At 31.5% G+C, this 17,081-nt stretch overlaps 1 protein-coding gene across 2 annotated transcripts; it reads left to right on the forward strand.

Annotated features, from left to right (window-relative positions):
- Positions 1-308: 308 nt before the first annotated feature.
- Positions 309-14,925, forward strand: LOC129965443 (xaa-Arg dipeptidase-like). 2 transcript variants are annotated; one of them, XM_056079444.1, is made up of 6 exons: positions 309-579; positions 7,141-7,289; positions 8,455-8,593; positions 11,837-11,989; positions 13,853-14,101; positions 14,550-14,925. In XM_056079444.1, exons 1-6 carry the CDS (start codon positions 360-362, stop codon positions 14,834-14,836), a joined length of 1,197 nt encoding a protein of 398 aa, XP_055935419.1. In that variant the 5' UTR covers positions 309-359; the 3' UTR covers positions 14,837-14,925. The 2 variants fall into 2 exon arrangements, with proteins under 2 accessions (XP_055935419.1, XP_055935329.1); XM_056079354.1 differs by having other exon boundaries at positions 310-579; positions 7,138-7,289.
- The last annotated feature ends 2,156 nt before the right edge of the window (positions 14,926-17,081 follow it).

Below are 17,081 nucleotides of genomic sequence, written 5' to 3' on the forward strand. Positions count from 1 at the left end.
AAATTACCCTGCACAAAATACCATAAACTATAACTGCAATTTTATTATGCAACTTTTTCATCTTTTTGATATTCAATAAATTACCCTGCACAAAATACTATAAACTCTACTGTCGCAAGCAATATTTCAATCTTTCTTTAACGAAAATTACCACCTACATGTCTTTGTACAAAATAACCGATACTTAGTACACCGAAGAACATGATAGCAGAAATCGTACAAATTCAACTTGTAATAAGGCAAGCTAATCAAACAGTTTCGCAGAAAACTAACTTGAATTCCGCTTTAGTTCAAAGTCAACGTTTCGCACAAATGTTGAAGCCGCTGCAGTCAGTCTGACTGCTAGCCTCTGATAGGTCATGACCGAGACGGATTTCTCCCGCGTGTCTGCTAAAATAGATAGCGAAAAAGATTTCTTGAACAAAATTAGCGAGGTGATATGGAAGAATCCAGAACTCGCATATGAAGAAAAATTCGCCCATGACACTTTGACAAGTGCATTATCAAAATGCGGTTTTCAGGTGCAGAAACATTATGTGTTACCTACAGCTTTTAAAGCGGAGCATGTGTCTAAAACAGGTAATTCGTGAATTTAATTTTTGTTTCAATAAATCGACTTTCTGACTTTTGTAAAGCTAAATTCAAGCTATTTTTTTATAAGCATAAATTAAACATATGAATAGTTTTATACCTGTAGAATCCAAATATTCACTTACTGTTCTAGATTAAGAAAAGTTTACTAGGATTGTATTCAATTTGATTAGAAATGACCAGAATTCTACTGAAATAAAAAACTATTTTGAGCTCTCAAATTTTGATATATGTATAAAGAAACCGGTTAAATGAATGTTTGTACTAGATAAATGTCATTTCCATATGTGCTATACAAAGGCTTCTGACAAACACTTCTAATTTTTCACGCTTTTTCTAAAATGAAAACGTTTACCTGTGTTGAAGTAGATGTCCTGCTTTTCACCCATAATTTATCTAATAATTGAATTAAAAACAATTTATTCTCAGAAAGTAGAGTATCATTGCTAATATTACTTATTATACAAAGAATATGGTCATCTTAATAGGACTAATGGGAACGAATCTGAACCATTATTAATATTACTCACAATACAAAGAATATGGTCATCTTGAAAGAAGTAAGATATTTGGATTTATAGCATCAATGATATGGTCATCTTTATATGACTAAGGTGAATGAATCTGACTGAAGAAAAAATAACAATTGCTATGAAAAAATAAATTAGTTATGTGAAATAGATTAAAGAAATTAAATAATCGATTTCACAATAATGAATTATATTTTTTATTATTTATTTATTTATGTATGATTTAGATTGTGCAAGTAAGTTTTCTCCCATTTTCGGAAGCATCTGGATTGAAACTTAGAAAATCTAGTTACTTTATTTATGCTGACGAAACAATAGAATTGGATATATGGCGTCAAATGGCAACGATTTGTAAGATGAAAAGTCGCCAAATGTGATAATCTTTTTTTTTTTTTATTTCTTATTATATTAACTGGTTTGGCGAATTTTGATAGATTTGGCTAGAATTTTTACCGCTTTTGCGAGACACCTCGCATTCAATTCTCCTATTTTAAATATCCATGTGTAGATGCATTTCTACAAAAATCCTTTAGAGTGATTCTAGAAAACTAAGCATACATCGATTTTCTATTTTTTTAAAAAAAATATCGAGAATATCGTTTAAGTCTCATATAAGTTTCATATTTATAGCAGTGATAAAAAAGTACTTAAAAATGTATTAAAATTGAAGAGAGAAATAAGAAAATAAGAATATTTCATAGATGTAATTTGCATATACATACTACAAATTGCTGAGTCTCTCATTTGTTAACTTATTACTTAAATAATGGGATATGTATAGCATCCTTGATTTTTTATATGAATCTGAATAGTATGTTTTGTTTATTTTCAGTATTCGGTTCATTAATTTCATATGCATGTATTATTCGAAAAATATGTACAACCGAAATATAAAAGGCTAATCGAAAATTAATCATTCGAATATTTAAACAAATTTAAAACTTTACGCGAAAGTATTAAGAAAGTTCAAAGTTGTGACGAATGCGATCGTATAATTGCCCACAATTATGAACACATTTGATAGGGACCAATTTGTATTTCTGCAATAAACTCGATAGAAAAAAATAAGAATTATATTTGTTAAAACTAAATAAGCAAAATAAAGCCGCACAACTTATAAAATTATATTATTCATGAAAAAAATAAATGATAAATGAAAGTTTTGAGGAATAATTATATCTTGCCGAAGACTAATTTCAAGATGCTATTCCAAACATCAAACTTTTGCTTTACATAATTCTAGTATACAGGAAACGTCTGTTTGCAACATGCGTAGTAAATTTAGTTTTGTAAATAGATTCATAGATAAAAATGAAGCATTTGAAGATATCAAAGAAAATCTTTTTAAATAATGTTCAAATTTCTGCAATACTGGCTACTAAAATTGTAACATTATATAAATGAATATATGTAAAATGCAATTGCATACTTATCTTCACAATCACTTTTATTACTATTATATATCCAGATTTTAACCTTATTCATAATGTTAAATGAAAAATTAGTTTAAAAATACGATTTTAAGAGAAAAAATGCACCTTAAAACAGTTTACAAAAGGAAAGGCAAAAATATTCTACGAAGCAATAAAAATTCATGTTAACTCGCTTTCATGACATTTGTAAACCGTTCAAGATGTAAAAGATATGTAAAAAAAAGTTTCAAAGTAATTTTTAGAACTCAAAATCTGACAAATATTCTGTATACAATGTTATTCTATCGAATATAAATTAAAAATTTCAAACACATATAATATTTTGTACTAACTTTAAAGTAAGGGTTTGTCTACTAAATTTCTTTGACATTATTTTAATGATCCTGTCTCAAAATTGTTTAAATCACGTCACGTATTTGAAATATTTATTCTACAAAGCGAGTCCAATTCGGAATTTTTCCTACATGACTCCATCTTCATTTTGATTGGATCTAATTTGGAAATATGAGACAGCAGATGTTTTTCGTAACGACAATGACCTTCATGTATATGTATCACTAGACCTTGAACGTTAAAAGGCTGGGAATTTTGTTGTTGTTGTGATATCTTTATATGATAAAATTCATTCTGTTTCTAATTGACTGGTTATTATAATCAAAAGCTAATAATATTTATCTGTCAATATTTAAAAACTATGTCTAGCCCGGAAATAAAACGAATAGCTGTATTTTCTGTTAACTGTAACAATATTTTAGAATTTGTATAAGATATAAAAGCTAAAATTATATGGCGATTCAGTTACTCTAGGCAATCTCAATTTCAGATAATTTGTCGTGGGTAGTAAAAAATTTCCCAATTTTGTGCCATTTATAAATAGATATGCCTAATCTTCTTAGTTTTGAATTATAAAAAAATATTTAAAATTTTTAAAAGCATCTAAGAGAAATCATTTTTTTTTAAATGCTTTAGGAGATTTTTTTTCTCCACTCTTATATTCATCGTTACATATAAAATAATACAGATAGCATTATTGTTATAGTTCCCTCATCTCATTCTTTTTCAAATTTGTTGTTTATATCTTTATTGCTTTGACAAAAAAAAAACATATTTTGTGAAAGCACAGAATCTAAATCCTTTTGCAAATCCATCCCGAACACAATGATCATGATGAATAAAGGTCCTAGTATAGGGTTACGCGGCCTGATCCCAGAACATTCTAATTCAGAAAATATGATAAATTTACCAATAGTCTTAACAAAATGTAATCATTTATTCACAGCCCTGTGTACAATAATGGATAACGCCTATGGTTTCAGATTAGGTGAAATAAAAATTAATAAAGAAAGCTGGAATAAAAAAAATGTATATTCTATAAAAATATTCGTTAATTTTTTTAAAGTACACTTTATAAATAAAATCAGTATCTGATTACAAATGATGTGAGCATCGATTATCATCACTATTGTATTGCAATTGATTAGATTGACGAATTAGACCGGAATCGGTTCGTTTCCAAAAACATGTTAAACTTATAGTCCCAAGGCATCGTAATTTGTGCGTGGAAGTTTCGTTTTATTAAACTGATTTCTGGAAGAAGTTATAATATTAAAGGGGAAAAAATCGCTAAATCTGATGATTCAGATTAGACAAGCTATTAAGATAGATAAAAGAAAAAAAATTTAATTCGTTCCATGTATCAAAATATAAATAATTATTTTTTAGTACAATAAAAATTGAAAGTTAAATTTTACACACAACAGATTAAGAATGCAACAATCGAAGCCAAATTTTTGAAAAGACATGCAAGCTGAAAAAATGAACAGAAATTTTCGAATCACACAGACACAAAAACACGTATTGATGTGTAGACTTAAATTGCCGCACAAAACACAATAGGAAGCAATATTTACTTACATTTTTATTTGATTGCTTATCTTTTTATTTTTCAATTTCTTTATGGTTTTTATATCGAATGTTGCCGAATTTCACTTAACTTTTTATTAATTTCCTCTCAAAATGATTGCCAATATGCAAGATTTTTTTTTTTTCAGTTTGAATTCTCACATATATTTTTTAAGCTAATTTAAGTAATTTATTTAATAATTTCTGTTTCCATGAATGTATTTGTGGTTGTGTAAAACTTAAAACTAAATTTTGACATTTTTGTTCTGTTTTGTCTTTTCTTATTTTTTATTATTATAAACTTGTATAAATCAAATTATCTCTTGAGAGATTCCAGGTCCTATCTCATAATTGTGATGCCTGGCGCCATCTATTGATCGGGATCTCACATATTAGTATTCCTAATCATTCTAATAAGCTTGGAGGAGGCAGGAATAACAAGTTCAAACAAAATACAAATAGTAATCATTCAGAGACAAATAAGTGAATTATTAACTCAAAAATTACTCAAATAATTACTAATTAATATACATTGGCTACTTAATTTCTTAAGAAAAATATAAAAACAGTGAAAAAAGATAAAATTTCCACTACAAAACTAAAAAAAATGGCTTAATTTAAATATTAAGCTAAAATTACAACTTTTACCTTCCAAACAAAGTAATGTTAAAAGATTTCGCTTAAAAATTTAATTTTTTTTATTATTATTATTTAAAACAGTTTTGTCTTGGCCTTTTCTAGATTTAAGCAAAATGGTAAGAGTAATGTAAATCTATATTTAATCAATCAGAAATACTCAAACTATTAAACCAAACGGACTTTTTAGTCTCTACAAGAAATAGGATAGTTTCTTTTGATGGTTTTTACATAATATTAAGATGAATGACAGTCTATTTAAAAGATCAGGAACACATAATAAGTAAATAATTTTTCAACATTATTCAAAATAACTCATAAATTGATATTATATCCATAAAAACCACATATTTTTAAACAATTTCGTAAGCGAACTGGTGAGTGTAACATTCATTTGGCCTTTTTTTAACACAGTAAACATTTATTTACGTCATATTGCATCACTTCACAATGTGAAAAACCTTTTGGTTTTTCAATATTTCCAAAAGTAATTGTTAATTATATGTTGATTTTGAATATTAAGCTTCTGTGAAGTGCTATGTTAGTGTTTTTCTTTTCTAAGAAGTTTATTGGTTGTTAACAAAGTCGTCATCAAGCAAGTCAAAAATTTTTGAAACATTTTTAATATAAATGTTTAATTATCTATAAAAGTTTTTTTTCTTTTCATCTCCGATGTGTATTGACATCGGAGCTGAGTAATTAAGAGAGAAAAAATATTTTATATAAAAGAGTTTGTTAGAAAACTAACTATACAATAAATTTTTCTAAATTCTTTATTATTATCTTTGGGAAGATTTTTATTATTTTGTATATTTAATGAAAATAAATAATATTTTGCTATCTGTGTAGCCTTTGGTTTACCATTGTTCAGGTATGCACTAAATCCTGCTCTTCCTATCAATATTTGTGATTAACCAATAAATTAATTAAAAAATAGTTATTTTGTAGCAAATTTAGCGATATATCGTCCTTTTTCTTCTTCTCAATTTACACAACGGTCTTTTCTCGACTTCTGACACTATCCAGAGCAACAGCTCTCCATCAGTTGAGTCCTATTTGCAACAAATCTTTTTCCAACACTATCTAACCGTCAGAAGGGTAGTCTTTCTCTTCATTGTTTTCTTTCTATTCTTGAAAAAATTATTATTTTAGTTGGAGATGTATTATCATCTCAATCATCTAATACGAAATGCATTTAGTATTTTGTAGCAAAATTGGAGATATATAATCCATTTTTCTTCTCAAGTAGCACAACTATCTTATCAGGTTTTTCCTTTCTGGCACTATTTAGCGCAACAGCCCTCCATCGGTTTAGTCCTATTTGCTTTAGATCCTTTTCCAATATTATCCAGTCTTCTGGTAGGTAGTCTCTCTTCGTTGCTTTCTCTCTATTCTTGAAAAGGTTATTATTCTAGTTGGGAATGCAGCATCATATCTAAGTATATGACTCCGCAATCTAATTATTTTTACAGTATCGGATTCGCCATATTTTATATCAATTCTCGATAATATACAATTCTCCAAGCGTTATTTTTTTAATGGCTCAAAGATCTTCCTTAAAAATTTTCTTTCAAGCAGTTTCATAGCAGTTCTGTTTTCTTCTCTATTAAATGTCTAGCATTCCATCCCATAGTACATCTGATCATATCAACATCTTATATCGACTTATTTTTGTTTTTATATTGATTGATTTGGATTTAAGCCTGTTTTCTTATGCCATAGAATCGACTATGAATCATGGATAGAATATTTTTGATTTTGATTTTTATGTCATTAAAACTTGAAATCATTATCCCAGATATTTAGATAATTTTATTAATACAAAATATTGTATCATCTTTTTTTGAAATTGCTTGATATTCTTAAGGTCGTTTAGTATGCTAGAAATATTGTTGCAATAATATGAAGTCTCTCTTTCTAAAAGTAAATGAATCTGTATTTTCAAACTTAAAAAAGCCATGCCTCCTGTGAAATGATCGTAGTCCTCCTGATAACAGAAAATTTTCAGCGGTGTTTCTTTAAATTAATTTCCATTTCTCTTTCAGAAGATGGTCCAGTTATAGCTGTTTTGCTGGAGTACGATGCTCTACCGGAGATCGGCCACGGTTGTGGTCACAATCTCATCTCCGAAGTCGGATTAGCTGCCTCTCTTGGAATCAAGGCAGCCATGGAAGCAGATTCGACGCTGGCTGGGAAAGTAAGATTTCTTTAAAATTACGAAAAATTTTTGTTATTGAAATCTATAGGCCAAATTCTATAGTAATGAAAATCAAAAAAATTTTATTCTTTATCCCGTACACCAATAAGGTAAGAAAAAGGTCTCGCTCTTGTGCATAAACTAAAACTAAAGATTAAGGTCAATTTGCTAATAAAAATTATTTTAAAAATAGGATATTGTTAAATAGAACAATTAAGAAAAATTCAACCTGGAATTTTTAAATAAAATTGCTTTTCTCTATTGTTGAATCATTGATTCACCTATAAATATTTAATATCTGCATTGTAAATAATAACTTTATTGAAATATTAATTTGTAATTACTTTTATAAACACTGGGTCGTTAGAATTTTTCTAGGTTAAGTGCATAAATCCTTTGCTATCAGGTCAAGGTTACGACCTCGGGATCATAAAGTTCCATTTTCAAATCCATTTGCATATATTCAGTACTGCAATATTTGTGAATCCGGTGTAGATTTAACTATCTTTGAACTTTTTTGATGCGGGATCTTGGAGTGGAGGGGGGTATGATTCAAATGTATCCTTCGTCAGAAGATTAAGGTTCGATATTTTGACTAAAAAAGTTATATCCTTGTTTGATACAATCATGCTTTGTATGAAAGAATTTTTAAATAATAAAAATTCTGAGAAACTATATATTTTACTTCAATAACTTAAAGGAATTAGAGAAAAATACTATTATTAATAAATATTTCGATATATCTTACGCCAGGATCTTGAAATCGACAAGTAGGCTAACAGAACAAACATTTATAAACATAAAAAAAGCTTAAATCAATTCGTAGCTTTATTCTCGGAAAAATTACTGAATATTATCGAGGTTATTTGATATTAATACTTCGATTTAATGAAAATACGAGTCGCATGCCTTGACGCAAGTGATGACGCTTTTCTTGGTTAAACAAGTTTATTATTTTTTAAGGATTAAAAGATAGATCACTATTTACATTTAAACAATTAAATTCCAATTTAAATCCACGAACATTTTAATTCCTAAAATATCACATCTCATAAATACCAAGGAAAATTCATTGTTTTATAAATATTTAAACATTGTCCAAATATAATTGTTTGGGTAGGGAATTTGCTTTAATTTCCTTAATCTTGTCTCATCTCTTCTTCAGCTTCTTGTTATAGGCGCACCAGCTGAAGAAAGTAAAGCAGGAAAAGCAGATCTTCTGAAAGGCGGAGCTTTTGAAGGGGTAGACGCAGCCATGATGGCACATCCTTGCCATTACAATACAACCTATCCTCCGATTCAGAGTAAGTTACCCTTAAAGAAATTATACTCAAATAACATGGGCCAAAGATATCAAACATTATACACTGGTGTGCAAAACTTAAGCAACATGTGTATTTTTTTCCATAATTCTACGAGAAATCATCTGAGAGACATGAAATTCAAAAATGAGAGACAGCGTTTTGTACTTTTGACGATGACGAAAGCATAGTTGCGCAAAATTGAATACGATACATATAGTATGGAATAAAACAAAAAAAAGGCTTTATTGAACTCATTGTATCGTTACACATGATTGTCTGTTCAAAAAGAAGAATAACAAGCAGATGTTCCTTAGTATGGGATATGCCCTCTCCTTACTGCAATGGTTGCTTCGCACCATCTCTCCATACACAGCACCAGATTATCCGTCAGGTTTGAGGTAAGAGTGCCCATTCTTCAATCAGCATCTGTTTCAGTTGTTGGGTGTTCCCCGAAGGATGTAATCGTGCCCAATTCGTCTTCCCAAAGTATCCCACACAAGTTCTAAGGGATTTAAATCACGGGAGAACGCTGACCAAATCATTCAAATGATATCTGCACTTTCCAATAGCTGCTTAACATCAGCAGTCCGGTGTGCCGTACATTGTCTTCCATAAAAACGATGTCTGGTCCAATAGCATCTCAGAACTGACGCACATGGAAAAGGACCATCTCCTTACAACTGCGACCTATGCTTACAAAACCTCTGTGGAAAAGTGGAGCTCATTCCGCGATTTCAACATAATGCCTTCTCAGACGACAACTCCTGGACCACCGTAACGGTCTCTTTCCGTGATGTTACTGGGATGAAACCGTGTCCCGACCTCTCTCCAAATCAACTGGCGTTGAGAATCGCTTGTGTTACTGAAACGACTCTCGTCTGTAAAGAGGGCACGACTCCTTTGATGAGATGTACACCACTCTAAACTGTCCCACCGAGACCATTACGGTGGTCCTGGAGTTGTCAACTTTCAAAGGGAAGCAACGTTCAGGACGGTGGGCGAATAGGCCACCTTTGTGAAGGCGTCTGGCCACAGTAAACCACGACACTTGCCGCCCTGTTGCTGTACACAGTTGCCGAGAAATGGCACTTGATGACTGGTATCGGGCTCTTTTCGCTTGCAGTACGATATATCGGTCATCCAGTGCAGTTGTTTTCCTAGGACGGCCACCACCAAGTTTTCAAGCAGCTGTCCCTATAGTTTGAAAGGCTTTCTAAGCGCGAAAAACGAGACTTTTGTTGATTCCGAACTCTTCAACTACACTAGTCAAACTACGCCTCTCCTCTAGTTTTCCGATCATTCTTTCATGTGTTGTCCAGGTGATTTCTTCTAGCCATATTTCACGAAAAAACTGACTTGCACTTGCAACGAATATCTTTAATTGCGCCTCCTTTCTTTCTTTCTTCGTAGTCTTCAGCTGCGCGCGCTGACCGCACGCATTTTGCGTATTGTATGTCCACTACGAGAACACTTCCAGACATATGTTTATGTTTACGGCGGTAGCTAAAAAATCAGGTTATTGCTAGAAGAGTTCATTTCGCATAGATAGAAATTCCTTCAAGTTTCTTACATTCGCACCTTTCGCATCAAATTGGCAATATTTGGTATTATTACATTTAATTTTTGAAAACAGATTCAAAATATAATTTACTAAGCTGATATCATATGAATAATCATATAAATACTAGGAATATTTCAAATATCTGATATTCCAATGATATGTATACAAAGAACAATGCAAATAAAATAGAAAAAACTGAATAATTATTTGTATGTCTAACGATTGCACAAGAAGAAAAAAAAAATTAAGAAATCAAAAGCAGAATCATGAATGACAAAAAACTTAATCATCTTCATTTCGTCTATTTTAAATTTATGTAAGTATTTAATATCAAATTCTCCGGAGCAAACGCGAGGTAATCTGTCTAATTTAACATAAAAATAATAGTGTAATTAACAATAATAGTAAAGTAAAAGTTCATTGTTAAACTTTTTTAAAATTTATATGTATGTATCGTTTCTGAAGTATATACTATTTTCCAAAACATGAAATTAACAATTACTATACTATCAATTTTTAGATTTTTTAAAAAAATCTAACATTGAATTGCAATTTATTTTCAATATACACTAGAGTTCTGCAACTTAATTAATTTCGCAAAGTTTATATGTAAAAGTTTCTGAATTTGAAAATTATTCAAGTGTTCATTAAGGCTCGTGCCGGAGATCCCGGACTTAAAGGAAAACCCAAATAAATAAACTCAACATTGCTTTACATTATTTGCAGAAAAAAGCTATAACAGTTTGTTTTAAGGAGTATTCCAAATGGCCATTTATAAATTTCCCCCGGATTGAAAAAGAAATCTACTTTTTTCAAAGAAAACTTTTTCTCACGAACTGTCATTTCAAATCATAGGGTGATAAATGAGCTTTTCTTTTCAATGTATATCAGTAGTCATGAGTAGCTTAGCAATAAAGGATCCTGTGGTGGCGGGAAAATTTTCTTGTGATCGTCGGGACGACTTCACTTCCGTTTCATCAGAAATTCTTTTACGTTGGGCGCCAATGTGGTGGCATGTAGATTATTATGATCCATGCAGGAAGCAACAGGACGAATGTTTTTAGGAACATTTCTTTTAATAATCACATTCACACACTAAACAAACACAAAGACAAGACATTCACGCGCGCAGCTTCACATCTCATCTAATTACAATCGCAATGCACTATGGGTTGGCCTAATCAGGTATCGCCATCTAGTATCCAAAAGAGAAGATAAGAGTAATGCAACTGTTACAATCCATAAATTCTTGCATTCATTTTATCATTTGGGGGTTGAAAATTCTTCACTCTCAATGTCGCTTCAAACTGATGCCAAGAAAAGAAATTACCCCCAGAATTCCATCCGATTCTTCCTATTCTAAATGGATCTTCCCTACAGAAACCTGTTTCTATAATGCCCGCCTTAAACAATAGACATTTGTCTGGAAGTGTTCTCGTGTTGGACACACAGTACACTTACGTCGCTTATGACATTTTGTTCCCAGCATTTGCATACGCGTAACCTTTCTTCTGAATTGCTTGTTTATAGTACTGATGGCGATTATCCCTTTTCTGTAATTTCATAGTTATCTGCTTAGAATTTACAAGGTTGATGAGATCTTCAGGTACAGTTACAGTTTATGGAATGAAAAACAGTACTTTTAGTTCCACTGATTACATGCCACAACAATTTCTTTTTAGGTATGGTGGAAATAAGTGTGATTTTCACTGGCAAGGAAACTCATGCCGCATCTTCCCCTTGGGCAGGTCGGAACGCTTTAGATGCAGCAGTTGCAGCTTACCAGAATATTGCACTTCTCAGACAGCACATCAAGCATACAGATAAAATTCACGGTAAACAAAATATGAAATATTACTCACATATGACTGCTTATTATTCATTATTTATTTCATGTATATTCCATATTTCTAATTTAGGCATAAGTTCGAAATATAACATTGATGAATGTAGTTGAATGATAATGAATTGATACAACTGATATAACAATAAATACACAAAATTAGCAAATTTCACAAAATCAAAAGTATACCAAATTCATCAAATCTTTCCCAAACATCCGCCTCAAGGCAAATTTCTTACGCCATCATTTCATCATGCTTACTTTAATAATACAAAATACTCACGAATTTCATTTATTCTATTTATTAACCTTTACATAACCTTTGAAAATGCAAGGAATCTCACAAAGGGCTCGCTTATTTTAAAATTAAATTTCTTGGCAACTGAGATTGATAGAAAAAGAAGAGTGGTATATTTATTTTAAAAGCTGTAAAAAGCTAATGTAGAAGTATAATTATAAATATCACCAACAGGAGGCATTTACTCTTAATCGCTTACTTGTTCTTTAAAATTATGTTCTGAAGTATTGGTTATGAGAAATCATCATTATCAAAAAGTACTCAGTTTTAACCACTAAACTGTTTCATTTTCTTTACTATCTAATAAGATGACACCTTCTATTTTGGAAATATTTTCTTATTTTGATTCATTGATTGATTTCATTTGATTCATTATTTTGATTCATTTGATTGGAAATCTATCAAATTGTAATTGGAATTGAATACTTGACTTATCTATGTATTCGAAGTAATTTTAATATTAAATTATAATCGTTATGAATGGTTTATTTTTTTTTTTTTACAAATATCAAAATTTGATCAATTGATGCACGTATGGCACTCGGACAAAACAGTTAAGCGATTAATATTCTGTTTTTACACTTCCTGTACTAGAAGATCAACCAGGCATTTCGTGGCTTTTACAAGCTGTAATCCAATCACGACCCCTTTCCCAGCGGTTTTTGCTTTTCTTCATAAATATTTCCAAAATAGAATCAATACTTTGAGCTATTACATTTTTTTTTGTTGTGTGACTATTTTTAAGACAAGTTTTTTTGCACAGTAGCTTTTGAGGGTAAAGACTCCTAAGCACCCGAGGGCAGAGGTCTGACTTCTAGCTTCATATGAAGAAGAAATACGCACACACTCGCTTGGACAACCCTTTTTCACATGGGAGCTCATTCACGTACCTCACAGATAGAACGCAGGGTAGAGAACAACCAGGCTCGCACCCGGGCCGCCTAGATCACGGGGAAAACGCGATACCCCTAGGCCAGGACGCCGGCGAGCTATTACATGTTTACTGAATAAAGATTGTATTGACTTCCAAACTCCCCGACCTTACACCTGAATTATTTAATATTATACTCATCGAAGGACACTTGTTTTCTGGAATGCTTCTGGAACTCTAGTCGAGTTTGAAGAATAGATCTGTGAGGCCTATATTGTTGTTTCCATCAACACACGACAGAGGGCGATTGAAAGCTTTAATTTTCGTAAGTGACATTTCTGTGCTATGCAGTGTCATAAGTTTTAATTGGCTGTAATATGATTATAAGGATTACTTGCATAGGACCTTTTACAATCTTTTCTCGGACGATTATTATAGAGCCTCCTGTTGATAAAGTTTTGAAACTTCTGTATCAGATTTTTACTGCCTTCTGAATAAAAGTATCAGTGGTTTCGTATATCCATCGACGATCTCCATTATCGAAATATTTAATTTGTAAATGAAGCATCTGTTTGTCTGTAACTGTATTAATAGCTGGGATGTTAAAGCGAATATCTCAAACATAATACATTCTATCCAAGTTTAGAACTTAAAATAATGACTGGCGATTTACATTTTGTCCTCAGCCATCATTACGAAGGGAGGAACAGTACCAAACATCATTCCAGCAGAATCTAGAATGGAGCTGTTCGTGAGATCTATAACGCGAACAGAACTCTGGGAATTGGTGCCTCGTGTGATTGAGTGCTTAAAGAGCGGAGCCTCCGCAACAGGATGCAAAGTAGAAATCATTATCGATAAAGATCATTGCAATGAAAATCTCATTTCTAACAAAATTATGGGAGAACTGTATGATACATATGCCCACAAATTTGGTAAGTATCTTATATGTTCTGAATATTTTAATTTTCAATTATGCTTTTAGGTTCGTATTTTTGTTTTTGTTTTTGATGTTGCTGTAATTTGCTTGATTCAAAATTCATACCAAATGCTGCGCAAACAGAAAAAAACGCTAGTAGATTGTTGCACTTACTGCTGCTAAATTTGACACTTAAGTTAGTTAATCGATACTCACTAAGAAAAGATTTTTAAATCTTAATTATATTTTAATTAATAACGTTTAATCGAAATTGCAGCATTTTTTTCTCAATAATTTCTGAGCATATTATGGTACAAAACCCATCATTGTAAAATTTTCTGATATGAGAAAAGTTTTCTATGATATAAATGTTGAATTTTATTTCTCTAATTTTTTTTAAATGATTATTATATTTCTCAACGTTTTGATATAGAATTCTCACATGTTTATAAATGTATTTTCAGGAATATATGCGACATTTGCTCCTGGCGAAGAAGAACCAAGTGGTTCTACGGACATGGGAAATGTTTCCCATGCTGTACCTTCCATACATCCAATGTATAATATCAATACCGAAGCTCTTTACCACACAAAAGAGTTCAGAGAGGCTTCAGGGGACCCAAGAGCACAGGAACCTACGTTGAATGTTGCGAAAGCATTGGCCATGACAGCACTTACGCTCATGCGTAATCCAAAAATTTTGGATGATGCCAAAAAGGAATTTAAAGAAGCTCTTGCCAAAGGTCTCTAAATACTTGTTATCCTTGTTCTGCAGGTTTAAAAAACATCTGAATATTTCTTGTTATTGGTAATCAATAAAGACTACAATTTCAAAAATGATTGCCTATTATTGTCGGTTGGTTGGTTGGTTTTATTGGCGCAAGAGCCACTCTTGGCTATAATGCGCCAAACGTATGGTCGATAAACAAGATCCTGGTGTTCAAATATCTGGTGATGTTGTATGAAAGGTGTTAAAATTCTAAAAACAATGAAATTTTTCATGATACAATTTATAATTGTTAAAATACAGTTAGTCCTTTGTTTCGCACTGCAAAACTGTAGATGCAAAATACGTCAAAAAAATTAAATCTAAAACATCTAAAATTAGAGCAACAGATGTAAAGTAAATAGATTAAAGGATTAAATATTGTAAAAGTAAACAATGTACAATTGAAAACATACAAAATTATGTTACGTGATAAAAACCAAAAGAAAACTCATGGTAATAAATAACAATGTTAAAGATAAAGAATTAAGCAAAATGCTAAATACTTTTAATATTTTTGTATTTTGTCGGAATAATATACTTTCTTTTTTCTCTTTTGGGTTTGTAAGGAGGTGGAGAACTAATAAAATTGTAATAATACTTCCTTATTATTACTATTATTGTCGATATTAATAATAAAGAATGTGTGTGTATGTGTGTGTGTGTGTGTGTGTGTGTGTGTGTGTGTGTGTGTGTGTGTGTGTGTGTGTGTGTGTGTGTGTGTGTGTGTGTGTGTGTGTGTGTGTGTGTGTGTGTGTGTGTGTGTGTGTGTGTGTGGGTGTTGATGCTCTGTAGACCAGATAGTTTGGTTTGACCTACAGCTACCGTATTTGACACATGTATACCTTGGAAGATAGAAACATACCCCTCAGGAAGGTGGAATTTTAATTAATTACAAATTCAGCTGAATTTCGGTTTTTTTTCCACGATAGCTACTAAAAATATTATCGTACAGAAATACAATTTACACCATTGCGAAATTAAAAGAATGTTTTTATAATGATGCCAATTTACCAGTGCGAATTTTTACTGAATTTTGACAATTGTTCAGAAAATATTTTTTCGTGATTTGCAATAGCAGATTGCATTGCTGCTCTGAAATTCGCACCGTTTTCATTATTTCATCTAATACTTAATTGTGTGATTTTTTCCCTTCAATTGAAAGCTAATAAATACTTGTACTGTTTACAACACAAATAAACAATTGAGGCTATAATGCCGATAAATTTAGAAAACAGATGAACCTTATAGCGCCATTCGTAACTCTATGATGTTATGGGGCAGTCCCTATTTAAAAGGTTCGTGATATGATAAACATAGCTTAATTACTATAATTAAAATAGTACAGATTTAATATCAATTTGGTGGAGTAATGACCATGAAATTATAAATAATCGATTATTTATAAAATATAACCAACATTTCGGGTAAACTAGCTGGTCACCTGAGGCGACTAGTAATAAAATAAGTATTGTAAAAATATTGATATAAAGGTAACTTATTTATTCAATAAATTACCATTATTAATATTTTTTGCAAATGTGGACACTTTTAATCTAATTTTTGATTGTGGAAAGTTTAGAATCGAATCCATGGATTATAAAATATACTTTTATTTCAAAATGATGTAGGTATGCGATGTCACATAGGCGTATCATAGATCTGACATGCAGACTTATGCACAGAAATATTGCTCATTCTTTGAGCCTATTGGCAAACATATTAACAGTATTGTTCGTCTCAGGAATCAGCACTTTGTGACGATTGTACTTCGCTAAGGATTGGTGCGCAGAAAGATGAGCGATTGTTAAGCCTCTAATTCCTTGAATAATCTTAATTCACCCTATTGTTAAATATTTAGTTATATTAACGTCCCATTTTAAAGCAACACTAGGGATATTTGGGGACGGACAACGTAATTTTGAACTTGGATCAGATGACGAGAACGACACCTGAACTAGCACCCCCCCCCCCCTCTCCAAGCAGGTCTCAGTGCACCAGACCCGCTTATAAACGGTTCTTCGGTGGAATCGGATCTCGAACAGGAAACCCTTGAGGCCGAGACCTTACCAATAGGCCAACGCGCCCAATACTAAATATAAGCATCTTCTTTCAACTCCATACGCAAGTGCAAAAGCGCAGAGGATTTTCGAATCTGAGATTGAACAGTACACAAATGCGTGCTCAATAAGCAGCAGGATGAAGTTTGAATGCAAGCAAATGAAACGGC

The sequence above is a fragment of the Argiope bruennichi genome, chromosome 1, assembly GCF_947563725.1.
Source record: "Argiope bruennichi chromosome 1, qqArgBrue1.1, whole genome shotgun sequence".
Classification (NCBI taxonomy): domain Eukaryota; kingdom Metazoa; phylum Arthropoda; class Arachnida; order Araneae; family Araneidae; genus Argiope; species Argiope bruennichi.